At 41.6% G+C, this 26,892-nt stretch overlaps 1 protein-coding gene and 1 long non-coding RNA gene across 3 annotated transcripts; one reads left to right on the top strand and one right to left on the bottom strand.

Moving 5' to 3' along the window:
* Positions 1–270: 270 nt before the first annotated feature.
* LOC124873111 (protein FAM102A-like) lies at positions 271–21,880 on the bottom strand. Of its 2 annotated transcripts, none has more exons than XM_047373632.1 (11): positions 21,768–21,880; positions 9,807–9,927; positions 7,057–7,086; positions 6,395–6,511; positions 5,905–5,951; positions 4,736–4,896; positions 4,498–4,590; positions 3,341–3,554; positions 2,259–2,380; positions 1,440–1,509; positions 271–1,356 (listed from the first exon to the last, which is right to left on the bottom strand). In XM_047373632.1, exons 1-11 carry the CDS (start codon positions 21,791–21,793, stop codon positions 1,311–1,313), a joined length of 1,047 nt encoding a protein of 348 aa, XP_047229588.1. In that variant the 5' UTR covers positions 21,794–21,880; the 3' UTR covers positions 271–1,310. The 2 variants fall into 2 exon arrangements, with proteins under 2 accessions (XP_047229588.1, XP_047229587.1); XM_047373631.1 differs by lacking the exon at positions 21,768–21,880 and adding an exon at positions 21,232–21,377.
* Positions 21,878–26,797, top strand: LOC124873113. Its single transcript, XR_007039445.1, has 3 exons — positions 21,878–22,016; positions 26,371–26,453; positions 26,603–26,797. It is a non-coding gene; the product is annotated as an uncharacterized LOC124873113 (long non-coding RNA).
* The last annotated feature ends 95 nt before the right edge of the window (positions 26,798–26,892 follow it).

Below are 26,892 nucleotides of genomic sequence, written 5' to 3'. Positions count from 1 at the left end.
AATGTTGTTATAGCTCATATTATGAAGGTTTCCTCAAAGAGCCACACACATATATAAATATATTATTAATATAGCTAGATCTGTCTGTCTTTAGTGAATTATTTTCAAAATCAGGATGTTGTGCTGGTTCTGTTTCCTGGTGGCTCGGTATGGTTCATGCATTTTGACTCCGGCCGTGCTCCGGCATCCAGCAACAATAGACTCTGGTGAATTAGATGGCCGTCTGCACGCCGCAGCATCTGGTGATCTGCTATCTGATTAAATCTGACTTTCTTCTACTGACTGAAATATATCTAAAGAAGCATCAGATTCTTTGCTGCTGTCTGTGTTGCTGCCATTGTAGCAGCAGTCAGTTTATTGAGGAGGTTCCCCTCTGATGTCATAAAAGAGCGCAACAAAATCTCAAAGGAGTCGTCTGGAAATGCCTTTTTAGTGAAATTTATGTCCATATATCTCAACAACTGTTCATTTCAGCGGCATGAATATACTTTTTTAAATATTTTATGAATGCTTCTTTTCCATAAATGTAATTGGACTTATCCTAAAAAATCGAGGTCACAGGCACTTTAAGGTAATGAGTGCAAACAAAACTGGTTGGAGGGTTCTGACCCAGTATTATCCTGAGTAACATACTCTGAACTGAACACTTTGTTGTCATGTTTCTACATTTGGACCGAGGATTGGTTTGTTGAAAATTCTGTCAGTTTGAAAGACAGGTTTTCCCTTGAACTGGATCAGGAACCGCTCTGAGACTCACCTACTGCTTTAAACCTAATTATTTCTGGATTACTGGAAACTCCCAAACACAAATGGGCTTCAACCAGAATCCTTCCTGCTGTACATAAGACATCAGGCCATACCCGACCAGAACGCTCAGCAGCAGGAACAATTCAAATCTCCCAGGAATGAATCAGCGACACTCCCTGCAGGTCTAACCTGGATGAGCAGAACATCTCACCACTTTAAAGGCCTGAAACTACAAACATTTGTGATAAAGTTCCTCAATGAACAGATAACAGGAGATCTGACATAGGACTGGATCCTGCCAGGTTCTGTGGTACTGATTCAGTTTCTGTACCTGCATTTAAAGGGAAGACAGCTGCAGCAGGACGTTCATGCAAACATCTGGAGTGGACGGGGATACTGGGACTGTGACTCACTCAAATTATATTCCTGCTCTCACTTTGTTTGAGGCATTACTCTACTAGTTCCCACCACCTGGTTTAGCACATGAGAAGAATTTCCATCATATATAACTTGGTCCTACAGAAACATCCGCTGATGAAGCTGGAGAAAAGCTGATCCACGTCTCAGCGAGTCTCTATCACCACCGGCTCAAAGATCCCTGGCGTTCCTCTGGAAAAAAAAACAGAAAACTGTGATCAGGATAGGATTTAAGAACTGGGCTGAATCCAACGTGCTGGGTCCCGGAAGTCTACCTGGTGGTGAGCTGCGTCCCACTGAGGGCGGTGGTCCCGTCTTTGTTGACAAACAGTCTCAACTGGCTGTCTGAGGAGAAACAAAGAGTCCAGAGGAGAACTTAGTGCTGTGAAACTCACACATTGCACCAAAAATCTGGGATAATAACAATGATTTTCCAAGTTGGAGACAACAGGAGTCAGCATCTCCACAACTTCCTGGTTGTACCTTCATTCACACCTGACTTCCAGCAGGTCTTTGTTTTCAGGACCAAAAATCATCCAGAGTTGATCTTCAAACATTTTCCTTAGATGAAGAAATTTTGACTCTGACCAGGACTTTACATCAAGGATCATTGTTGAGAAATTCCTCCACAATCTGTATTCAGTTCTGGTTCCACTGGTCTGTTCCCAGTTTATCTGCCAAGTAATTCCAGTTCCAGCTGGAACATCCCCTTTCAAACCTCTTTCTGCCAATAATCTCATAACCAGCAAATAGTTTTTAATAAAAATAAAGTGTTACTTTAAACACTTTCTATCTTACTGTTCTATTGTGAATACATTTAGATTTGGGCAGATTTGCAGATCGCTGCATTGTATTCTTAGTTGCGTAATGAACAGGGTCAGAACTGAGTCAGAACTCTGTGATCTGAATTTCTACATCCAGCTGAAAACAACAACATGCAGAATGTGGTGGACAAGCCCAAACAGCAACAGCAACTAAAGCAACCGACCTGTAAGTCAGAACATGAATAACTTCGTCATCTTTACGACTCTAAACTCTTCTGGTTAACTTTGGATCTAGTTTTAAAAAATCAGAATTCGAAGTGTGACACAAACCTTCGTCTCTGCTGCTGTCAGAGAAGTTCTGACTCTGAACAATCTTCTCCACAATGTCATCGGCATCAATGCGAGTGTCGTCCACACAGCTGGGCTGACTCTCCACAGCATCCTTCTTCCTCCTGGTCATCAGCAGGATAATCAGAACTGAACATTAAACACCGACAAATAACTGCTACAGGTTATTTTCATGCATAGAATACATTAACTGATGTCCAGACCATGTGTGCTGGTCTGCTGGGTTTGGTTTCCTCCATCATGGTTCTGTCCGTTATGGTCAAACATCTCTACTCTGGTCTCATCTGTCCAGAGCACATTGTCCCAGAAGTCTTGTTCTTTATTCAGATGCAGCTTTATAACCTAAGTCCTGCTGCCATTTTGTTTTTAGCAAGAAGAGGCTTTCTCCTTCAACCCTTCCAAACAGCCAAACCTTTTCAGTGTCATGACCTTTAACCTACTAACTGTAGAGCCTGAGTTGGAGCTCTTGGGTTTTGGTAATTTCTCTGAGCTTCACGCTCTGACATTGGGCTGAATCTACTGGGACGTCCACTCCTGGGAGGGTTGGCATCTGTCTGAGATGTTTTCCTCTTGGGAATAATCTTTCTCTCTGTAGGATGATGGGCTTCAGATAGTTTGGAGATGACCTTTTGACCCTTCCCAGCTTGATGAGCAGCAACAGCTGCTTTACAAAGTAATTTCTGATCTCTTTCAAACTCGACATTGTGTTAAAGCACACCTGTTAGCTTCAGAGTAACAAACTGATATAAAATGAATGAAGAAACACACTGCTTTATTCTTTATGGACATAGACTGGAGTTTCTATGGCTGACTATAGAAGAACTAATAGAATCATGATGGAAATCTTATTCAGACCTTATCTGCATACCGTCAAGATACTATCTGTGCCGTTTACATGTTTCCTCTCCTCCTAAAGTGGTGTGAATTCCTAAAGGATCCCAGGCATGTATGTTTACACATGCCTGGGATTCAACCAAACCCTTTTATCAGTGACAGAGTCCTGACATGCCTCGCAGTGAGACCAGAAACTGGGAGAACATGCAGAGGCAGGTGTGTGAACCTACCTGGAGGACCTGTGGGACAGCAGAGCTGCTGCAGAGGGGGGAGGAGGTCTCTCTGGCTTGGTAGGAGTTGCTTGTCGGAGTGGATTGGTGGGAGTGGAGGGAGGTGGCTGACAGGAGTGAGCAACCCCGCAGGAGGCGCTGCTGCTAGAGGAGGCATTTCTGTGGTGACTGAGGTTGGTCAGGCTGGAGCAGTGAGAGTGACCTGTGCTGTAGCCTGGAGGTGGGAAAGGAAGAGGAAAGGAGAAAAAACAAAAAATAAGTCAAAATGTTGCTGCTTGTCTTAAAGTCAAGTACAGAGGAAAAACTGCTCTAGGTGTCATTTCTTTCAATTTCCTTCTAAGCAGTTAGACTTTCCTGACCAGGTGGTCAGCTGCTTGTTTTATGTGGTCAGATATCCAGATCAATCTGCTAATATATGAGTTAGCTGGGTAAATATTCATGCTGACATGCAAGACAAGTTAATTACCTGGTCAGACATCTACCTTTTTTAGCCTGCATGTTAGCAAGTTAAACCGCCATGCCAGTTAATATACTAAACTTGCATGGTTAAATGCTGATGCTAATATGTGAATTAAATAGATACAATGTTTCTTAATATGGTAGGTAGCAAGGCAACATCATAGTTAGCATGGCTAGCGCTTGCAGTAATATAAGCTGGAAGGGACAATTAGAGCAGGGCTTATCCTGTTCCCAAAAACATTTGGAAAATGTCTGCTGTTATATATAGTTTCATTTTCTCTCCTCTGCTGAATGCACCATCTAGTCTTTAGTAGATTTTATCTACATTCTGTGGTTCCATTTCTTTTATTCAGATAAAATCACAATTAATCTTTTAAATTTTATAACATCTACATTGCGAATAAATCATTTATTTCCCTTCAGTTGGCAAATGTGATGCTGACTCCTTTGTTTGACTGCTTTGTCACAAAGATGCTCTGCAGCCAGCCTGAGTCATGTCTGAAAATCAATCTGGATCAGGTTTTTGTCTACAAGATTTTTTCAGCAGTCAATATCTGGTTGCAGGGATTTTTTAAGGTAATAAACATTTTCTAAATTGCTTTCATGACACCACAGTCCATCAGCGCATCTGATTTATCTTGGCAGAATGACGTGAACGCTTCAGATACTGATGGAAGCAGAAGCAGAAGCTGTCTGACCTGATATTTTACTGTGCTGACTGGCGCTCCGGACATGCCGAGTTGGGAAGACTTCATCTGGATTGGGAATGCTGTCTCCATGCTCAGGCAGCCCTGCAGAGACAGGTGAAAAGAACAAAACACAAAACAGTTTTTAATGCTTTTATTACATTTTTCCGACAGCAACAAAAATACAACAAATAGGTTTTTTAAAAATTCAACATCATATATAATGCCAAATCGGATCAGCAGTTCTTACCTAAACTACGTACAGACGACTGTCTGGGTTTAACGGCACAAGGTCCCTCTCCGATGCCTCCTAGTGGCTGCATTGTGGCGTTGGTGGTCTCCCCCTTACAGTCCAGCTGCAGGTTGGGATCCTCATCACCAATCAGCACAGATTTAGCTGTACTGGGAGGCCTGAAATCAAAGTGTTTATCTATAGCCTAAAAGAACATTTTCGTGTTTAAGGTGCATTCGCAATACTAAATTCCATCCGTCCATCTTCTTTCCAAAGTTTTTCTCTAAAACATTCTAAAATGACTGATGCCAACTCCTGTTAGTGTGTACGGTATCTCCCCACATCATGTGGGCCAGTGGGAAGAGTAGCTGTCCTCCAAAAGTTGTTGGTCCCATTGCAGGATTTGAAATCCTCAGGGGTAAAACATTGAAAGTCCAGTTTCCTACTGGTCTGTGAACAGATGCATGAATATGGACGGGTGAATGAACTCACTGTATGACCAGAAAACCAGTTTAGTCCTATTCTGACTTAAATGGTGAAATGGCCTCCTCGGCATGTTAAGGCCTACAAAGGTCAGTGAAGTTCAAACCTTACAAGATGGTGACCCAAAGGAAATGGAGTTAAGCACTGAAGGCTACCAGCACTTATGTTGCAGGTAGCATTTGTTTCTGATGCTTATTCAGAGTTTCATGTCTGTCTTTGGTCCACGTTGTGTTCATGTTTTATTCAAACTGCACCAGTTTCCATGGAGACCAACCTTTCCACGTGATCCTAATCTGCTCGTTGTGAGCAAATTAAATTTGGATGATATCTAACATCCAACAGAGTTCGTTTTCAGAGTGAATGCTAGCTGTTTTTGGTGGCTCCATGATCAGTTCAACCCTGTGCCAATTTCTCCCCATATTTTGTCCATTTCTTCTTCACATCTAGTTAAACAGTATCAGTTTATTTCTCTTGGTGGCTACACCCTATTTTCCATTTATTTTGATTCTGATCCTTGATTGGACCATTTGGCTCGTATGAAATATGACATAATCTGAAACTCTGAATATACCAAATTAACTTTAATGGAACTCCAGAACAACATTTGCTTACCGTAGATTATGACTAGATTACAGAAAATTACTTTTAAAGTGCAGCAAATGACCAGAACCCCTTTGTGGTTGAGGTTAGTCAGATAAACTTACGTTTTAAAGCAGGGGTCTCCAGACAGAAGAGTCATCCCAATGGTTACCTAAAAGATCAGAACCGTTTAATGTGGGTCTGTTTTATAGTTGCAAACTTTGTGGAGACAGAAATAGAGGCCAAATTCATTCTAAGGGTTGACACCTTGTTGCTATTAATTATGTTTAAGAGGAACTTGTAGGTTTTTGTGTTTTTTTTAATTCTGTATACAGGTGCCTGGATAAAAATCCTTAAATTCCAATAAAAAACTGTCCAATTTCCAGAAAGCAAAGTAAACTACGGACGACTTTAAAAGATTACAACAAAGTCTGTCTGTGCGGAAGGAAAACATAAAGAAATGAAGGCTAGATCAGGACATGTTGCATATTAATGCATGTATTCCTACACTCCAAGTCACTGAGGTCAGAAACCTGCAAGTTGCTCTTTGAGGTTGGGGTTAGGCATGCAAGAGGACCCATGAAGATAGTAAATATTTGTGTGTGTGCGTAATGCCTTGAGGATAGAGTTGTCCTGCCGGGTGTTTTTGGTGTCATAACCCTCCAGGATGCAGCAGCGGACCGTTGAGCCTGAACCAGCAAACTCAGAAATGTTGAGATCAGCAAAACCCAGCTGGAGGAAGACAGACACAGACAGACAGATCAACAGAAAGTGAAAATGAACTACAGACAGAGTGGTCTATTCTTCCTCCTCTTACAGTTTTCTTACATCCTTTTTGGCTACAATTCTAATTTCTCTGCCTTCGTCAGAGAAAGTGAATGGAAACATGAGATGGAGAGACGTTATGTAGAAGTTTACAGCCTGTTTTAACCTCCACATTCACCTTTCTCTGCCCAATAAGCTCTACTTCTGAACACAGAACACAGCCGATGGAAAAGGTTTATAGTAATATCCCTGACAAATTCCCATTTTTATCTAAGACAGAAATGATACGCACAAAGAGGCTGAAAATAACCTAAAATCTAATTGAAATCTTCATGCAAAATAACCCAGATACGTTAGTAACCCTGAAGAAATCCTCAGTGTACTGTTTGTAAAAAGAAGCTAAAGGAGTTCAACAGTCCAGCATTTCCGCCAAGCAGGACATGACTGAGTTACTAATTCAGTTCATTACTTTAGGTACAGATTGATGCAAAGAAACAGTTAATAAAAGGTACCTTAGAGTAGGTCTTTCCTCCCTTCAGTTCCTGCAAAGACAGAACAAAATGGTTAGAAACAAGCTCTTCATCCGAACCTCGCAGAACTATTACAAAACTTTAACAGGCTCTAAGCAGTTCTCTGATGTTGACTTAAATTTAAAACTTCCAAATGTACCTGGGATCTTTTTTCCTGAAAGAGAGTCCTGTTGGGACCCAGCCATGGGGACAACATGAATGGCCAGTACGAGCTTATCTGGAGCCTTCAAAATAAATCGCATCAACCTACTTCCAGCACAGCCAGGAACGGAATAACAGCGGACTTCCTGTGACGTCACTGTCCGAATAAAAACCCCTCTTCCACGCAGGTCCCAGAGGAGCTGGACGGAGGGACAGCGAACTAATGTCTCTTTGCTGGCAAACAGACATAACTCTTCAAACTGGATCCAAGAGTGTCATACGATCACACGATCAATGCACTAAGTAGGAATTAATTGCTGTTTGTGTATCTGGTATTCATTCATGAACGGTAATTAAGGTACAAGCGTTGCTTGACTTTCTCTCTGAGGTCTACAGAAGCAAACTGTGTTCTAGAGAGTTCCCAGCAGAGATCTCGTCTCTATGACGCCGAGTGGAGCAGTTTTCCTGGTCTGAAGGAAGGACAACGGGACCGCATCACCATGGTTACAGCAGTACCGTGCATTTTGGCCGGCCGACAGAACGAGCCCCTCTCCCCTAGTTTAGAATGAAATAATCTAAACATTTTTCGTTTTATGACATTTGGTTTTGTGTTGAAACTCAGCCATCTTAGTGCTAGCAGGCTATCTGCTCAGCACATGTGCTCAGTTTGTGTTTCTGTGTGTGTTTGTTTTTTTTTTAAGTTAAGACAAACTTTATTTAAAGTGTGATTTTAAACACAGAAGATCGACCATAACGTGCCGTCCATGCTTATGCATTTTAACCCTTTTATTGATGGTATTTTAAAGGTATTTGTTTGATTCTGATGATAAGCTATAAGCTTCATTTGTTAGCTTCAACCGCTAACAGCTAAGAACAGGTGCTAGCTGCTAAAGATCATTTACCCAAAAATGTTGTTAGTTTCCAAGCTAGAAAAATAATATTTCCCTGAATATTATTTTACTAAACTTGATAACTAACACAATTAAGCCCCATTTCTCCAGAAAGATTTGGTTCTAATTTAAAATAACATTTCCTTAAATATTGTTTTACTATTTCCTTTCTTTAAATATTATTTAAATAAATAAAGGCAACTAATTAAACACCGTTGAGAATTGGTCATCCAGAAGGTTGGTTTTATTTCAGCAAATCATTCTTTAAAATATTATTTTAATAAAATAATATTTTATCTGATCTTGCATTGTGAATGGTTGTCTAAACGTTTGCTGATTATTGTCTAAGTTGGTTCTAAGACTAACTTAACTTCATTTCCAGATTCTTCAAGATAATCCGTGGTTCTCAAACATAAACATTGCATGGTAATGTTGCATCACTCTTTTGGTCATAATTTTCAATCATCTTTAATCAACTTGTTTATATTGAACATAGTTCATTAGTCTTCATTATTCTTTAATTCTGATTGGTAGTTTAGTTGGATTGTTTTATCATAGTAAAGAGTTTGTTGATTGAAATATGTTTGAGTTGACTTATTTTTGTTAATAAATTCTTGTATTTTAAAGAAATTGTGTGAATTCATTCCATATATGTGCAGAGTTTATGCTGTTCAATAATGTCAGAGCTCGTCTCACACCTTTCTATTTTGTCCTAATACCATCACCTTATTGGGCTGGTATTCACAGGACAACCCTTAACAGACCCAGATATTATTTGATAAAATATTAAATAATATATTCATATTCATAATTACAACAGTCCAGAAGCTTTCTGTTCAGACATTTATTTCTACCATGAGCAGGATAGCCAAGACTTCACTACAGCTTATTCCCACTAGTACCACTCATGACTTCTCTGATGAGAATAAATCATCTCCCCACTTGGTCACCCAGCAGCTGACAGATTACAACCTTTTCGTTCATGTTTAATGGGATTGAGATCTGGACTGTTTTCTGATCATGCCATTTAGGAGATCTGTGCTTCCTCTCTTCTCTGTGGACAGATGTATTCTGATCCTGATGACCAACATCCTTTCCATTGAGGGCATTAGGAAATGTCCACTTGGTGGTTTCCTGCAGAAGTAATAACTGCTATCTGTCCTTCACCTGATGTGGAGACTGATGTAATCCCTGACTGTGGAAATATGTTGCTTTCCTTTATCCACTCATACATGGTTATGTTTCTAAAGTAAAGTTCCAGCATCTCCAAACAAACAGCACAGGAAACCACTGTAGTTTATTTGAGAAATAATCAACCTCCATAGAAACTACCATCAAAGCTCTTATATTGCAGTAAAATGTTTTACAGTATTCAGCAAGCCACAGTTTCTGTGTGACACTCTTAACTTGTAAAGTCTGACTTGACCCAAAAAAACCAACTTTGTAACTTTTCTATATTTGACGATGTGAGGTCAGTGAATCTGACACTATGACCAGGTCTGTCTCCTGTAAGGTTCTTTATTCAACATATTTAAATAAAATTCTAGATCCCTCAGTCTGTTGACAGTGGATCCCAAGATGCATTTTATAGAAGATTATTGGCAGTGCAAGTAGACAGAAACAACAAGGAGGGGAGTGAATATCTTTCAGCTGATGATTTCATTTAATGTTTTTTTCACCGAAGAGAAAATATCTGTTTACCTTGCGTACAGAGACTCTGCAGATGCATGGGTCCAACACTCCTGTAATAGGATTAGCCCTCATTTTACACACAAATGAGAACTTCTTCGCCCATCGAACACAGTTCTGCTGTACCTCCTCCCTGCAAAACACATCAGCATACAAACTTCATTTTAATTTGATACTGATGTTTTTATCAAAGAAACTGTGCACTTCTGAGCCCAGAAAACCAATTTGTTCCATTACACACCAAGAATTAGTAAAAGATTTTTAATAATTTTCTTTTCACAAATCCAATAATGTGTTGACTTTCTGTCAAAGGTGCACACTAAATCTAAGCATTTCACATTATTTTACACATTAGAATGAGGTTGTTTATGCAAAGATTACATATGATTAAACAGCAACAACACTTTCTGTATTAGCATAATTACTTTACTGGTGTTTTTACAAATGTGAGGTGGCTGTGGTTCAGGTGGAGTTTGTCCTGTAACTGGTGGGTCCATCTCAGTCGTGTCCTTGGACAAGACACTTCGCCCGACTTGCCTGCTGATGGTGGTGCCGATTGTATGGCAGCCTCATTCTATCAGTCTGCCCCAAGGCATCTGTGGCTACATTGTAGCTCACCACTGTCAGTGTATGAATGGGTGGATGATTGGTTGTAGATTAAGTGCTTTGGGGTCTCTGGGAACTTGATGGGGGCTATACAAGTTCAGGCCATTTACCATTTTAGAATCTCAAACGAGTTTTTACATTTTCTACTGAGGCAAAATGGAAAACAAAATTTGGATCTAAAAATAATGCAAAATAAAGATCCACAAGTGCTAAAGGTTTGTAAGCAAATGGCTAAAATCATGCTAGCATGGTTTAATAGCTTGAAGGTAAAAGGCTAAGAGCTAGCTAGCAAGTAACTAAACAGCATGCTTTTACGCAGCTAAATACTATGCTAGCAAGTGGCTAAACACCTCACATACAAATGGCTAAATAACCAAAAAGCATGGCAGTATGTACCTGAATAGGTTTTCAGTGTAAATGCTCAATAACAAGCGGCTAACAGCTTACTTGCAAGTGGCTAAACAGGTTGCTAGCAAAAAGCCAAACAGCTTGGTTGTAAATACCTAAAAACTATTTTAATGAGTGGCTAAATGCACTCTTGCAAGTCACTAACAACTCTTCAGTGAGCAGTCAGATTAGCTAATTGACCTCCATAGAAACTACCATCAAAGCTCTTGTATTGCAGTAAAATGCTTTACAGTATTCAGCAAGCCACAGTTTCTGTGTAACACCATTAACTTGTAAAGTCTGGCTTGACCCAAAAAACCAACTTTGTAAATGTTTCTACATTTTGACATTGTGAGGTCAGTGAATCTGATGCTATGACCAGGTCTGTCTCCTGTAAGGTTTTTTATTCAAGCAGCATATTTAAATTAAATTCTAGATCCCTCAGTCTGTTAACAGTGGATCCCAAGGTGCATTTTATATACGTTTATTGGCAAATAGACAGAAACAACAAAGGAGTGGAGTGGATATCTTTCAGCTGATGATTTCATTTCATGTTTTTGCTAGCATGGTTTAATAGCTTGAAGGTAAAAGGCTAAGAGCTAGCTAGCAAGTAACTAAACAGCTAGCTTTTAAGCAGCTAAATACTATGCTAGCAAGTGGCTAAACACCTCACATACAAATGGCTAAATAACCAAAAACCAAGGCAGTATGTACCTAAATAGCTTGTTAGTATAAAGGCTCAATAGCAAGCAGCTAATACTTGCAAGTGGCTAAACAGGTTGCTAGCAAAAAGCCAAACAGCTTGGTTGTAAATACCTTAAAACTATTTTAGTGAGTGGCTAAATGCACTCTTGCAAGTCACTAACAACTCTACAGCGAGCAGTCAGATTAGCTAAGTAACCCGTTAGCAATTGGCTAACAGCTCACAAGTGAGTGGCTACATATCTTATTAGTAAATAGTTTGCTACTAAGTGTGACTCTCATTAGGAAGTGGCAAAAAAGGTCACTGGGAAGTGACTAATATTTCACTTGGCAATGAAGCTTACAAAGAAATAGCCAAACAGGTAGTACTCAAATAGCTTACAAGGTGTCAAATAAAGTTTGCCGGAAGGTGAATAACAGCTCCCTTGATTTACCTCCCATTCATACACCAGTAGATCGGTAGGTAACTTGAGGTTAAGTGCCTTGCCCAGGGGCACATCAACATGTGGGAGGAGGAAGCTGGAGTCAGTGTGCAAGACAACTATTGTTCCCACCGAGTCACAGTCGCCTCTTCAAACCACAGACGCTGGAGAGTTGTCGATCCGTCGTAATCTTCGTTTTGGTTTAGCAAAACTAAGAAAATCTTTCTAAAGTCAGCGACCAACATATATTTTCACCTGCTTTTACATAGTACTCCTTTGGTAAACACGGATGCTGTGTGGTGTTTGCTATCGCTTGCACCTCTGCTAACAAGGTGTGACATGCGTGGATTTTGATACTTTGCAAATGCTCGAACTGCTTTCTATCAAGTAGTTAAAAGCTTACTAAAAATTTGATAACCTCATGTTAGCAAGTGGCTACAAGCTACCTAGTTTAGCATCTTAGCAGTTTCCAGTTTGTAAGTTAAATTTCTCTGAATCAGACCTTTTTATTTATGACAAAGATAAGCATATTAGACATGACGTTTCTAGGCTTGGCTAGAGACTAGACCTAGCAAGAGACTGAATGCTGCACAGAAATCAAAAGATGATTCAGTATTAGTATTAGTTCAAGGGTGAGCACACCTATGCTAGCAGATTATTGCATCGTTTTATTATTTTTCCTTCGTCCATCTGTTTTTATTTTTCTGTAGAGAAAACATGTGACACTGAAGGTGGAAAAGATTTGGATATGATTCATCATCATCTTATTTTCTAACATTTTAACAAGGGTTTGGAAATTTTTGAGAGCCAAGCTATAATTCAGCTCCACTCTTTCATGCAAGGTGTATTTCCTCCATGCAACAGTTTAAAACCATCTCTGTCTTGCATAATGTAAGTTATGTATGTGATTTCAGTGTTTTGTTTTAAACTGTAAGCATGCAGCTGATGATTTCATACTCGGAAGAGAAAATTAGTTTTCATTTTACGACGGGGTTTTCCTCTTCCCTTAACTGAAAACAGATGGGATGGTTATTTGTGTCAATGTCAGGCTTGCCTCCTTTCTCAAGTCTCTGCCTCACAAAATGTAAAATCAAACAAACCAAAGATCAAAATCAGCTGTGACAGAATCAGTAACTCTTACTTTATCTCTCTGAAGACCAAGAACTATTTCTAGTTTGATTTATCAGTTTCATTTTAATGAACAAACATCAAGTCTGGCTGCAACATGTCTTTAAAGTGGTTTAGATGGGGCCGTCTAGGAGCTAGAGGTAAGAATGTATGGCTAAACAGGTTATTGGTCCAAAATCCGTGTTCATGTAAGGAGGGGATTAAAGCTCATCATCAGTGAGGAGCTTGAGTTTCACAAGAAATGCATCATGGAGGCGTTTGAGTTTTGATTTTCTTTCTGTGTTTCTTTGGACTTTTTCAGTGCCAGTTTTTATTGAGCTCTTTAAATATTACCTTTAGTTCACTTCCTTCTGATCATGATTGATTCTGTTTTCCAGGTGGTGCTTCTGTTCATTCCTTTAGGATTAGTTTCTTACTTGTTCTGGTTACGGCGCATTTAGTTCTGTAACTTTAGGATTTATCTTTTGCTGTCATTGTTTTTCTGTTTTAGTTCTAGTCAGGATTTCTCTCTCTGCCATTGCCATCAGCCTCATTCAGTCCGCTTGTTTCATGCCACGCAGTCTCACAGTTTTCACTTATGCCATGCTCCAGATGTATTTTACTTGCTGGAAAATACTGCCTGCCATGCCTAGCCTGTCTATGACTGGTTTGCTCACGCCTAATCAGCCCCAGTCCATGCCTGTTTCCTGCCATGCTGTTCTGCCACCCCTCGTCATGTTTTTTGTTTTTGGCTTTTAACTTTATTTAAATTTCTTTTTCAACTCTCTCTGCTGCTCCTGCCTGCTTGCTTGCCCGTCTACATTTGGGTCCAACTCCAACAACCACACCCATGACAACATAAGTAAGACAATCTTTGAGCTGATTATACACAAAGATTTGACTTTATTGGCACATTTATTCATCTAAACTGCAGATGATCACCAAATAATTCAAAGAAACTGGGTGGATTTCACGGAGCAAATCTAAGCTGGACAGCAATGAACTTGGATCCCTCAGAGGGCACTACATCACAAACCGTCATTCATCACCAGCTGACAGAACCACATGAACAAAGGATTGCTTTAGGAAACCTTTGCCCAGTTCTATACAATACAGAGTTCTGTTCACAACCCTTCCTTTGCAGAAAAGAAGCCTGATGTTAACCTGGCACAGGGGCGACATCCACTTCTCTAGACTCAGAAGCATCTGGGATGGACCATCACTGTGAGAACATGGGTTGTAATCAGACGTATAAATATTCCAGACCTTTGTTGGAAACAAATGGAGCGAAGAGGAAAAGAAGCATCCAGGCTATTGTCAGCAGCAAATCCCAAAGCTATGGGAAATTTTCTTTTCAAGCAACAGAGCGAACATTTTCAAAGTAAATGAGAACTCCTTACTTTTACACACAGATATTGGAGCGCTTACTCAAACCTCTATTCTGCTCTCACACTAGAAAACTTGCTTGCTTACAAACATGCCTTACATCCCTACAAAAGTATGTTTCTGCATCTTTATTGTTTAATTTGGCACAAGTATGTCCTGACACACTTTGAATCAACAGTCTGTACATGTGACATCACTTCCTTCTCTGGAGATGGTGGTGATGAGGGTAGCTCATGTTAGAGAGGTCAGAGAGCAGCGAGAAAAGATTTGAGAGCACTGCTTCCACCAGCAAGCAGAGGACATTTAGTTACCTGGATTTAAACAAGAGCGGGAGATGGTTCTGCTCAAGGTTTCAAATCTGAGTGCAGAAACTTCTGCTTTGCCCCTATATGTTTATCTACAGTATCTGTAGGCCTGAAAGAATTTTGTGGGAAAGCAGGATAATATCTGACAATGAAAATAAGGAATTTTGCTTTCAAGATCCCTCTTAGATTTCCTAAGAAAAACTTTTCCATACAAAGTCTGGCTCTGCGATGGTATACAGTTGCAGTGCCCTTGGAAAAGCTCATTCCCACCTTCGTGATGGCAGCATTAATGCAGAAAAGTCCAGCAGAAATTTAACAGCACTTTAGAAAACCACATTCCTCACAGATTCCTAACGCATGGCTGTAGAAGATGGTATGGCTTCAGGACTGGCCGGTCCTCCAAAAACAAACCAACCATAACTGGGACTGTGACACTATAACGGTTCAACACCATAAGACATGTTTGCAGGAAGAATAGGATGAAATAACACTTCATGCAGGACTTTTCTATCTATTACATGAATGATTGAAAGAGTTAGAATAAATATGAATTGTAGTGAGTGAAAAGTTCCTCATGTGTGAACATGATGTTATTATACTGAAAATGATTCACTTCATTAAGTCTGATATCAGATTCTTTCTCAGTCCTTGGACTGATCCATGGATTCAGGACAGCTTTGTTCTGTGAAAGAAGGCTGTGTACAGCTACTGTCAGCTAACAATACTTTCACTTTCTCTGCTCCTGTTATGAACCCAAAGAGGATTTTTCTTTTCTCAGTCAGCCCATGAAAGTCATTAAACTGCAAATATACAGCAGGATGATCCAATGTGAGTATCATCATCATCTTAGAGAACCGGAGAAAGGTTGAATACTATCTCTGGGTAGGGGGACAAACCTGAAGCAAACTTCAGGTACGGTGGTGTCTTTTTCTAGAGTGATGGGAGGTTTAAGGATTGATGGGTAGATGGATTTGGGCTTTGTTTGCTGTTATGGGGTGGTGTTCCAGTCTGTCATGGTAAAGAAGGAGCTGAAGCTTTTAACAAATGTTCCTACATGTTGCAATCTTCACCTATAGTCATAAGACATGGATCATGACTGCAACAAGCTTCCTCTGTAAGGTGGCCAGGCTCAGCCTTAGAGATAAAATAAGTAGTTCTATTATGTGGAGAAGGTTTGGGTAGAACCGCTGCTCCTCCACATCTAAGGGTGTCAGTTGAGGTGTTTCAGGCATCTGATCAAGGTGTCTCCTGGACCCAACCCTTTAGAGGTTTTCTGTCCACAAGGAGAGGAACTCTGGTAGACCAAGAGCTCTCTGGAAGGACTATGTATTCCTTTTGAGCTAGGAACACCTCGCTATCCTCCAGTAGGACCTGGAGAGTGTTGCTGGGCAGAGGGATATCTGGGTTTTCATCCTGCTTTTTGTACATTGGGGATCTAGTCTCTGGCAGAAGACAGAATGGATGGATGACTACAGAGAAGAGCTAAAGTATGTACCATGAAACAACCTCAAATTTTGACTTTCTCTTCTCCAAAGACTCTGCTCTTCAGTTCACTTTAGTATACCAGCTAATGTTCCTAACTAGGAGAAAGTCAGCCCTTAATTACCCAAAAACACAATCTTTGTCCAAACATTAAAATAGTTTCTCACAGTGGTGAATATTTTCCTCACATCTCAAATTGTAGCTTTATTATTATGTTGAATGAAAGCTATTTCTGGACAACATACATGATCATGAACATTATTCCTTTTTAATTAAAAGCATCCAACTGTGGGAACTACAATTTGAGTTGCTACAAGTGTCCACACTGAAGTGGACTTGTAGCTTATGACTGACTTGTAAAACCTTAAATCCCTGGACTATGGGTGGTTGTCCATGTTATGAATGACCTTGAGCTCAACCTAGTACCTGTAATTCCACCTGTTCTTATAGAGCCAGGGAGAACCCACAGGAACCATACTGAGCCAACTAAGGTCAACACACAGAACTGAAAACACTGGACTTGTCTAAACTTATCCATCACTGCTCAGCTCATATCAGAGGAAATCTTTAATTTGATTATTACAGGTACATGACACAAATGTAAAGCAGAGCCCTGACAGAGGCTCTGGATAAATGAGAGGAAATATTTGCTGTTTTAAAGCCTCAGTAACAGCAGACAGTTAAAATATCTAGATTATAGATCTATCTAGATTATATAGATCTTAGATCGATGATATTTTATTTCTAACCCATCATACTGAATTTAAGTCATGTCAATAATGAAGCTTTTACCCTATTAGTAATTTTTTCTTCATTTATACTTTGTGAATAATCTTCCTTTTAAATTGTTTAAATGTTTTAGGCCCCCTGAGCTATTTGCAGCCATTTGTTTTCATTATTTCACACATCATCCGAGGAATTTTCTCTCTGAACATCTGAAGAGCAACCTGACGTTTACAGTGCTCAGACAGACACAGACAAACAGGTTCTGCAGGTTCTTTCCTTTTCAGCCCGGCCTACCTGGTCACACAAGCACACCTTTGTGTGGCAGGTACATACAAGTGGTGCTTTCTCTCACAATGAGGCTGACCTGCATGTTCCTTAACCCGCTGGGGACGCTGTTACTCTGGAATCCATTCAGTCAAATCAGAGCATGTTCTATGAACGCTTCTCCAAAAATGCTGACTAATTCCTCTTTTTATTAGTTCTGTTGCTGTTTTCTGATGGCACAATTACAAATAATTCACACTCACTGTCCTGATTCTTTACACCATCAATTTGAAGTCAAAAGTACAAAAAGGTCAAAATGCCCAGCAGCCTCTTGTGTTAATTTTAGAAAATAAGATTCAGAAAATAACACAGAACAAAATGTTTCAAGTGTGTGAGAGCCTGCTAACAAGAGGCTAACAGCTCACAAGCGATTTGCAGAACAGTTTGTGAGATAGAGACTGAACAGTTCGTTAGTTCACTAGCAAATGGTTAAATGAATAACAAGTAAAGCCAACTAAAACTAAAAAGTGTCACAAAAGGTTACCGACAAGTTTTAAATTAGTACTTGTTTCCTGTGTCACATAAACATAAGATAAACACAAGGGGGGGGACCTTGTCTATGAATTAAGATTCTTAATGGTTGTGTTTTATGTTTTAATTTTAACATAATGTCATCAACTAAGAGATTTGTTACAGTTTCATAAAAAATGCTTGTTAACATAACATTACATCTAGGATGGAAATACGCATCACAAACACAAACGCTTCAATTGACCTATTTTACAAACTGTAACTAAAACATTTTATAGTTTAAACCTACATTTATGAAATTACTGACCTCTGACCCTTCATGTGCTCTCTTTGAAACTGATGCCTCCTGCAACTGCCTATCATAAACCAGAAGGTGCAGTGGTAAGATTGGGCTCAAAATGGTTTAAATACTTTATGGTTCAGTTTACACAAAAATACTAAAGTGAATAAAATTTATGTGGATGTGGAAGCAATAAAATCTACTTTAAACATTTGGATCTGTTCCTTTTCTTTCAGGAGTTTGACTTGTGATCAGTCATTTCAGACTGATATTTTTTCTATGCAGGGAGGAGATTATTTCTTCCTTAAAGAATAAAGAAAAAACATAATTTACAAAACAGTAACGATAAAAGAAAGACTGATAAAATGCTAAATGTGATTGAAGTAATAAATAACTGATTTATTTCATAATTAGACAAAAGTAACGAAAGCTAAATTTTGCGTGAAAATCTGTTTTTCAATATAATCAAAGATCAATAACCTAATGTTTAATAAAGCAAACCTTGTTGGATTTGTGACCTGTTAGGTGATGTTGTGTCAGTAACATCTTTCTGTTATTTTTGCAGCAATAACTGTCCTCTGCATGCTGTTCTTCCTCATCATTATTTCCCCTTTTATAGATGCAATACAAGGTGTGGCATATTAGCATGTGAACTGGCTAAAATGCACGTGGCACACTGGCCATAAAGCTGCAAAGCTGAGATAACTGAAACAATCCCTGCAGTAAGAGGGTAAACAGAGAATGTTTCTGCAGAGCAGCAGGGTTTTCTGTAGATTCACAGATCATGAAACAAACAAATGGACAAAATAAAGTCATCAGCCTACACGGGTGTTGCTAGAATTAGTGACTCAAGATGGAACAGAATCAGACTGAGGAGGACACTGACTCAACATCTCCTCGGTGAGATTTATTTTGAGCTGCAGCTTCTAATACACACTCCTGTTCAAACCTTTAGTTCAGGCCACATTGTGCTTCATTTTCCTTCCAAGCAGTCAGACTTCCATGTAATCCTTTAAAGTGGACTTGATCAACAGTTCTCAAGGATTTCTGAGGATTTTCAGAGTTTTTCACCTAGTCCAATCTTTGGACCTGACAAAAGAAGTGTCAGAACTAATCTGATGTTTCCAGCATCTGCAAGGGAGAGATACACCATCCTTCACTTAATCATCTACTGTATGACAATATTCAGCTGGCAGCGCTCTGTGAACCAGATTTTAGAGGTAAAGTCCTATTATGTCCAGGGAAAACTGAGACACACCAATCAATCAGCCACAGATTGGAATTGGCCAACCTTCCCTGATGGATATTCAGCATTGGAAAATACTCCAAAACTAAGAACTGCCACCAATGTGGGTCTTTAATCTACCAATGGCAGACACTATGATGCACTATTTTTGCTAATTTTTGTATAATGATTAAGGAGATTTGATTTGATATATAAACAGGAATAGTTTTTATAATTCCTTCATTTTTCTGCTGTATCTCAAACAAACACGTCTGTCAAAGAACCTGCAGCACTTTATTTCTCTTTTCTGCATTACAGTCCTTAAAATAAAAACTTGAACTGGTCAAAATTGGTATCGGCATCTGTATCATGTAGGAAAAACCTGATCAGTGCATCTCTCCTTTTACACCAAAACAGACACAGCGCATCACTCAGTTATTTCTATTATTATTAGTTATTTTTATTTTTTCTCCAGAGAGATCTGAGGCTCTGAAATCAGGTGAGGGGAGATGGATGAGACAGACGTTCCCAGTCATCTTTTAAACCATTACCAGTTCTTATAGTGCTCATGAACAACTACCCAGTGGTTCTGATGGGTTTTAATAAAGTTCCTTTTACAACATGGTTATTTACTACCAATGTGAAACACAGCCCTGCCTGATGGGAAATCTGGATACCTGTTGGACATTTAAAGTTCGACCTTTCCAACAGTTCTGCCTATCTGATGCTGGAAAAGGAAAAGGGAATGATTGTGAGTCCCAGTAGACTCAGGACAGACTGACAGGTTAGAGACCAAAACATCTGACTGGTCCACTTCCCATTTCTACAGTAGAAACACAACCACCCACGGTGCTGCTGCCTAGTTTACCTCAGCTGCAGAGCTGCACCCAGACAAGGAGAGGGGAAGGAAGGAAGATGAAACCCCTTCAAAGCAATATTTACCAACTCAATAACTGCCTTTGTTATTCTTCATGCTCATTATATGATCAAATAGGCCAAACACCTTTAAAAGCCACATTTTTAATGGCTGCTGTCTGAAGCCACAGCTCAGTAAAGGCTGAGATAAGTTGATTAGGAAGCTTGGGGGAAAAATACAGGATAAATCTGGGCAAACTGTAAGGTTCATTCAAAGGGAAGTACTGAGCGTCTAAATAAAGGAACGGTCGTGCATTTCTATCAGTGAGTCTTTTAAATTGGTCTGGAACAATAGTTCTTCTGACTTTCTTTGGTCTTTGGCTTCAAATTCAATCCCATAACAATTATTTTTTACCAAAATACATCTATTGAATTCAACCACGATCCACTTAGATAGATGTGTTTCACTTAATGATGAAGGTAGTGCAATAAAATAACTTTTCAATAATATTCTAATTTTTTACAATATCTATATGTTTACCCTACCTGAAATTATAAAGAATTGCATTTCTCACCACATCTATGCTGATGACACAACTTTATTTTTCTGTCCCACTGCATGACCTCACTGAGTCACTGTGTGCATTATATCAATGAGAGGGTCAGAAGATCTGGTCAAGTTCAGGATATCAGAACACCTAACTACCTGCACATTTTAAATTTCCTGTTTCTTTCTGTTTATGTCTTTAATATAAAGTTCTTTAACTCTGAAAGTGCCTTGATCTACCTTGTGTGTGACTGGTGCTATATAGCTGCCAACAGGTTTACCCAGGAGCCCTTTAGCAATCCACCTAACCTCCTCAAACTCCCAGTGAGCCACAAAAAGAAGGGTGTGTTAATACGGGACAACTCCCAGAGAACCAAAGGCCAAATGGAACTGGAGAAACTGCTCAAAGATGACTTTCCCAGGAGTTATTAGTGTAGAAAAAACCTGCATGGAGTACTAAAGGTCGAACTGCCAGTTTTATTACAGCCGTCACCATCCGGGACAGAACTGACAACAAACAGTCAGCAGAAAACTGGGAAGTGTCAGCTGTTCAACTGGAAAAGGAACACCGGTTCCTCCCAGGATTAACAGTCGGGAAGCTGCTGGACTTACCTGGATGATAAGTTGACAAAGTCTCCACCGTCCACCAGCCGGATCTTACAGAACAGAACTCCGTTGACAAAAGGCACTGCTGTCAGCTCCTCCAGAGTGAAATGCACCTGAAACTTGAACTTTTTCTTTTTGATTAAAAAAGCCATGTTCCCCTGCTGCAGCTGCAGCTGCAGAGTGTATCCTGCAAAGCCAGCAGGTCCACGCAGGAATAAGTCAAGAAATAAAGAGAATCAGGGGATCAGGCTCTAAAGAGGAGGCAGAATGTCCTTTTCTTCCAGGTTAATCATTTCTGAGGACTCCTGACCTGAAATTAGAAAGAAGGATGTTGGAGACAACCAGCAGGGCAAACTGGTTCCTTGGGTTTTTACAGAATTCTGAGTAGATTCTGCTCCAGATTAACACAGTCAGAACTAAACTTTAAACTGAACGGTTTAAGCGGTTTCAGACCCACTCTCCCGGGTTCAGTGCGTGTAGCTGCCACGCAAACACTGAACCCGCAGCCTTCCCTGTAACTCCCTCCGCCCGCACAAACTCACCGCACACTCCGCCTGCAGCTCATCATTCTGGGTCAGAACCGGAGCAGAACACCGCTTCAGAGGACCGGAGAATCGGAACTTCCTGGTTGTCCAGTTCAGGACATTTTTGAGCGGGTTTATCCCCGCAGCAGAGCTCCACGGCCAGCAATCAGATCCACTCTGAGCGGTGTTGTGGTGAAAGACGCAGCCCCGCTGTTACAGCGCTCGCCACGGGAGCGCGCATTTCAAACAAAAACACACAATCGAAAAGTAAGTACACCTCATGATCCTGTCGCCTGCACAGTTGCATCTCAAGAAATTAGCATATCAATATCAACATTTCTTGACAGAAATTGAATTCAAAAAGTGAAACATTATCATAGGTTCACAAGATTTATTTAAATCATTTGTTTCTGATTTTGATGATTATGAACTATATGTTATCAGAAAACTAAAATATTGCATAAAACCAGTTAAAAAGATTGCTTTTTAAGACAGAAAATTTCCTTTATGGCCATGTCACGCTCTAGACAAAAGGAGCTGGCTGTTATCAGAGGGCTGTTTCCAGGCAGGTTAATGGAAAATTGAGTAGAAGGAAAAAATGTGGTAGAAAAGCTTGCACAAGCAATCTACATGACTGCAGCTGGAGTCAGAGCTTCTAGGAGCCACCACACACAGACGCATCCAGAACATGGACAACAACTGTCACATTACTTGTGTTAGACCCTCAGCAGCATCCTACCTGGGCTAAGGAGAAAAAGACCGGACTGTTGCTCAGTGGTCCAAAGTCCTCCTTTCAAATTAGAGTAAATTTTCCATTTACTCTGGAAATCAAGGTTCCAGAGTCTGGAGCAAGAATAGAGAGGAACATAATCCAAGCTCGAGGTTCAGCATGAAGTGCCCAGTCAGTGATGATTATGTAATATTGTAATTTGTGAGAAATTGAGATTTAAGCCAGAATCATCAACAAAGAACAGATTGAAATAAATACTTTAAGTGTAATTCTCTGAGTGAAATTAACCTCCACTTGTATAACCTTCTATTGCAGCCAGTAAAACCTCTGAGTAGAACCTCCCTCAGCAGCCAGTAGAACCTCTGGGTAGAACCTCCTATAGCAGCCAGTAGAACCTCCCTCAGCAGCCAGTAGAACCTCCCTCAGCAGCCACTAGAACCTCCCAGTAGAACCTCCTATAGCAGCCAGTAGAACCTCCCTCAGCAGCCAGTAGAACCTCCCTCAGCAGCCAGTAGAACCTCCCAGTAGAACCTCCTGTAGCAGCCAGTGGAACCTCCCAGTAGAACCTCCCTCAGCAGCCAGTAGAACCTCCCAGTAGAACCTCCCTCAGCAGCCAGTAGAACCTCCCAGTAGAACCTCCCTCAGCAGCCACTAGAACCTCCCAGTAGAACCTCCTATAGCAGCCAGTAGAACCTCCCTCAGCAGCCAGTAGAACCTCCCAGTAGAACCTCCCTCAGCAGCCAGTAGAACCTCCCAGTAGAACCTCCCTCAGCAGCCAGTAGAACCTCCCAGTAGAACCTCCCTCAGCAGCCAGTAGAACCTCCCAGTAAAACCTCCCAAGGCAGCCGGTAGAACCTCCTAGTAGAACCTCCTATAGCAGCCGGTAGAACCTCCTAGTAGAACCTCCTATAGCTGCCGGTAGAACCTCCTAGTAGAACCTCCTATAGCAGCTGGTAGAACCTCCTAGTAGAACCTCCTATAGCTGCCGGTAGAACCTCCTAGTAGAACCTCCTATATCTGCCGGTAGAACCTCCTAGTAGAACCTCCTATATCAGCCGGTAGAACCTGCTAGTAGAACCTCCTATAGCAGCCGGTAGAACCTCCAAGTAGAACCTCCCTCAGCAGCCAGTAGAACCTCCCAGTAGAACCTCCTATAGCAGCCAGTAGAACCTCCTAGAAGAACCTCCTATAGCAGCCGGTAGAACCTCCTATAGCAGCCGGTAGAACCTCCTAGAAGAACCTCCTAAAGCAGCCAGGAGAACCTCCAAGTAGAACCTCCCTCAGCAGCCAGTAGAACCTCCCAGTAGAACCTCCTATAGCAGCCGGTAGAACCTCCTAGAAGAACTTCCTATAGCAGCCAGTAGAACCTCCCAGTAGAACCTCCTATAGCAGCCGGTAAAACCTCCTAGAAGAACCTCCTATAGCAGCCGGTAGAACCTCCTAGTAGAACCTCCTATAGCAGCCGGTAGAACCTCCCAGTAGAACTTCCTATAGCAGCCAGTAGAACCTCCTAGTAGAACCTCCTATAGCAGCCAGTAGAACCTCCCAGTAGAACTTCCTATAGCAGCCAGTAGAACCTCCTAGTAGAACCTCCTATAGCAGCCAGTAGAACCTCCCAGTAGAACTTCCTATAGCAGCCAGTAGAACCTCCTAGTAGAACCTCCTATAGCAGCCAGTAGAACCTCCCAGTAGAACTTCCTATAGCAGCCAGTAGAACCTCCTAGTAGAACCTCCTATAGCAGCCAGTAGAACCTCCCAGTAGAACTTCCTATAGCAGCCAGTAGAACCTCCTAGTAGAACCTCCTATAGCAGCCAGTAGAACCTCCCAGTAGAACTTCCTATAGCAGCCAGTAGAACCTCCCAGTAGAACCTCCCTCAGCAGCCAGTAGAACCTCCCAAAGCAGCCGGTAGAACCTCCTAGTAGAACCTCCTATAGCAGCCAGTAGAACCTCCTAGAAGAACCTCCTAAAGCAGCCAGGAGAACCTCCAAGTAGAACCTCCCTCAGCAGCCAGTAGAACCTCCCAGTAGAACCTCCTATAGCAGCCGGTAGAACCTCCTAGAAGAACCTCCTATAGCAGCCAGTAGAACCTCCCAGTAGAACCTCCTATAGCAGCCGGTAGAACCTCCTAGAAGAACCTCCTATAGCAGCCGGTAGAACCTCCTAGTAGAACCTCCTATAGCAGCCGGTAGAACCTCCTAGAAGAACCTCCTATAGCAGCCAGTAGAACCTCCTAGTAGAACCTCCTAAAGCAGCCAGGAGAACCTCCAAGTAGAACCTCCCTCAGCAGCCAGTAGAACCTCCCAGTAGAACCTCCCAAAGCAGCCGGTAGAACCTCCTAGAAGAACCTCCTATAGCAGCTGGTAGAACCTCCTAGAAGAACCTCCTATAGCAGCCGGTAGAACTTCCCAGTAGAACCTCCTATAGCAGCCAGTAGAACCTCCTAGTAGAACCTCCTATAGAAGCCAGTAGAACCTCCCAGTAGAACCTCCTATAGCAGCCAGTAGAACCTCCCTCAGCAGCCAGTAGAACCTCCCAGTAGAACCTCCCTCAGCAGCCAGTAGAACCTCCCAGTAGAACCTCCCAAAGTAGCCGGTAGAATCTCCTAGTAGAACCTCCTATAGCAGTCGGTAGAACCTCCTAGAAGAACCTCCTAAAGCAGCCAGGAGAACCTCCAAGAAGAACCTCCCTCAGCAGCCAGTAGAACCTCCCAGTAGAACCTCCCAAAGCAGCCGGTAGAACCTCCTAGAAGAACCTCCTATAGCAGCCGGTAGAACCTCCTAGTAGAACCTCCTTTAGCAGCCGGTAGAACCTCCCAGTAGAACCTCCTATAGCAGCCAGTAGAACCTCCTAGAAGAACCTCCTATAGCAGCCAGTAGAACCTCCCAGTAGAACCTCCTATAGCAGCCGGTAGAACCTCCTAGAAGAACCTCCTATAGCAGCCGGTAGAACCTCCTAGTAGAACCTCCTATAGCAGCCAGTAGAACCTCCCAGTAGAACCTCCTATAGCAGCCAGTAGAACCTCCCTCAGCAGCCAGTAGAACCTCCCAGTAGAACCTCCCTCAGCAGCCAGTAGAACCTCCCAGTAGAACCTCCTGTAGCAGCCGGTAGAACCTCCTAGTAGAACCTCCTATAGCAGCCGGTAGAACCTCCCAGTAAAACCTCCTATAGCAGCCAGTAGAACCTCCTAGTAGAACCTCCTATAGCAGCCAGTAGAACCTCCCAGTAGAACCTCCTATAGCAGCCAGTAGAACCTCCCTCAGCAGCCAGTAGAACCTCCCAGTAGAACCTCCCTCAGCAGCCAGTAGAACCTCCCAGTAGAACCTCCCAAAGCAGCCGGTAGAACCTCCTAGTAGAACCTCCCTCAGCAGCCAGTAGAACCTCCCAGTAGAACCTCCCAAAGCAGCCGGTAGAACCTCCTAGAAGAACCTCCTATAGCAGCCGGTAGAACCTCCTAGTAGAACCTCCCAAAGCAGCCGGTAGAACCTCCCAGTAGAACCTCCCAAAGCAGCCGGTAGAACCTCCTAGAAGAACCTCCTATAGCAGCCAGTAGAACCTCCCAGTAGAACCTCCCAAAGCAGCCAGTAGAACCTCCCAGTAGAACCTCCTATAGCAGCCGGTAGAACCTCCCAGTAGAACCTCCCTCAGCAGCTGTAACTCTCAGCAGGTTTTCTGACCATCTGTCTCTCACTGTAGAGGAATTGGGTTTATTTGTTTCTCCAACATTCATTCAGCTCATTGAGGTTTGCAAAAATGTGTTTCTGCTCAGCTGTCTGAATTTCCCACCAGCATTTCAATCAGGTTGAGGTCTGGACTTTGACTAGGCCATTGTAACACCTTGATTATCTCATTTTCAGCCTCAAATTTGACTCTTGAATTTTTTGGTCTACAGAGGAGTTCCTGGTACACAAGGTACCCAGGTCCAGTGGCTGCCGAACTAGCCCAAATCATCAGCCCTCCACCACCATGCTTTTAGTAGGTATAAAGTGTTTGTGATCATAAGATGTATCTGATGGAAAAATGGTAAATGGCCTGTATTTGTAATGGTGCATTATCAAGTCAGAAGACCCCAAAGCGCTTCCCAATACAATCAGTCGATTCATTAATTTATTCTCTCTTGACAGTGGTGAGCTACATTATAGCCACAGCTGCCCTGGGGCAGCCTCAGAGAAGCAAGGCTTCCATACAATCGGCACCACCGGGTCCTCTGACCACCATCAGCAGGCAAGGAGGGTGAGGTGACTTGCCCCATGACACAACAACTGAGACAAGAGTGGTTGTTCAAACCGACAACCCGCTGGTTACAGGGTGAACCCCTACCATCATGGTCAAACATCTCTACTCTGGTCTCATTTGTCCAGAGGACATTGTCCCAGGAGTCTTGTCCTTCATTCAGAAGCAGCTTTATAACCTA

This window comes from Girardinichthys multiradiatus, chromosome 8, assembly GCF_021462225.1.
Source record: "Girardinichthys multiradiatus isolate DD_20200921_A chromosome 8, DD_fGirMul_XY1, whole genome shotgun sequence".
NCBI lineage: Eukaryota > Metazoa > Chordata > Actinopteri > Cyprinodontiformes > Goodeidae > Girardinichthys > Girardinichthys multiradiatus.
This window is presented reverse-complemented; position numbering and strand designations above follow the sequence as displayed.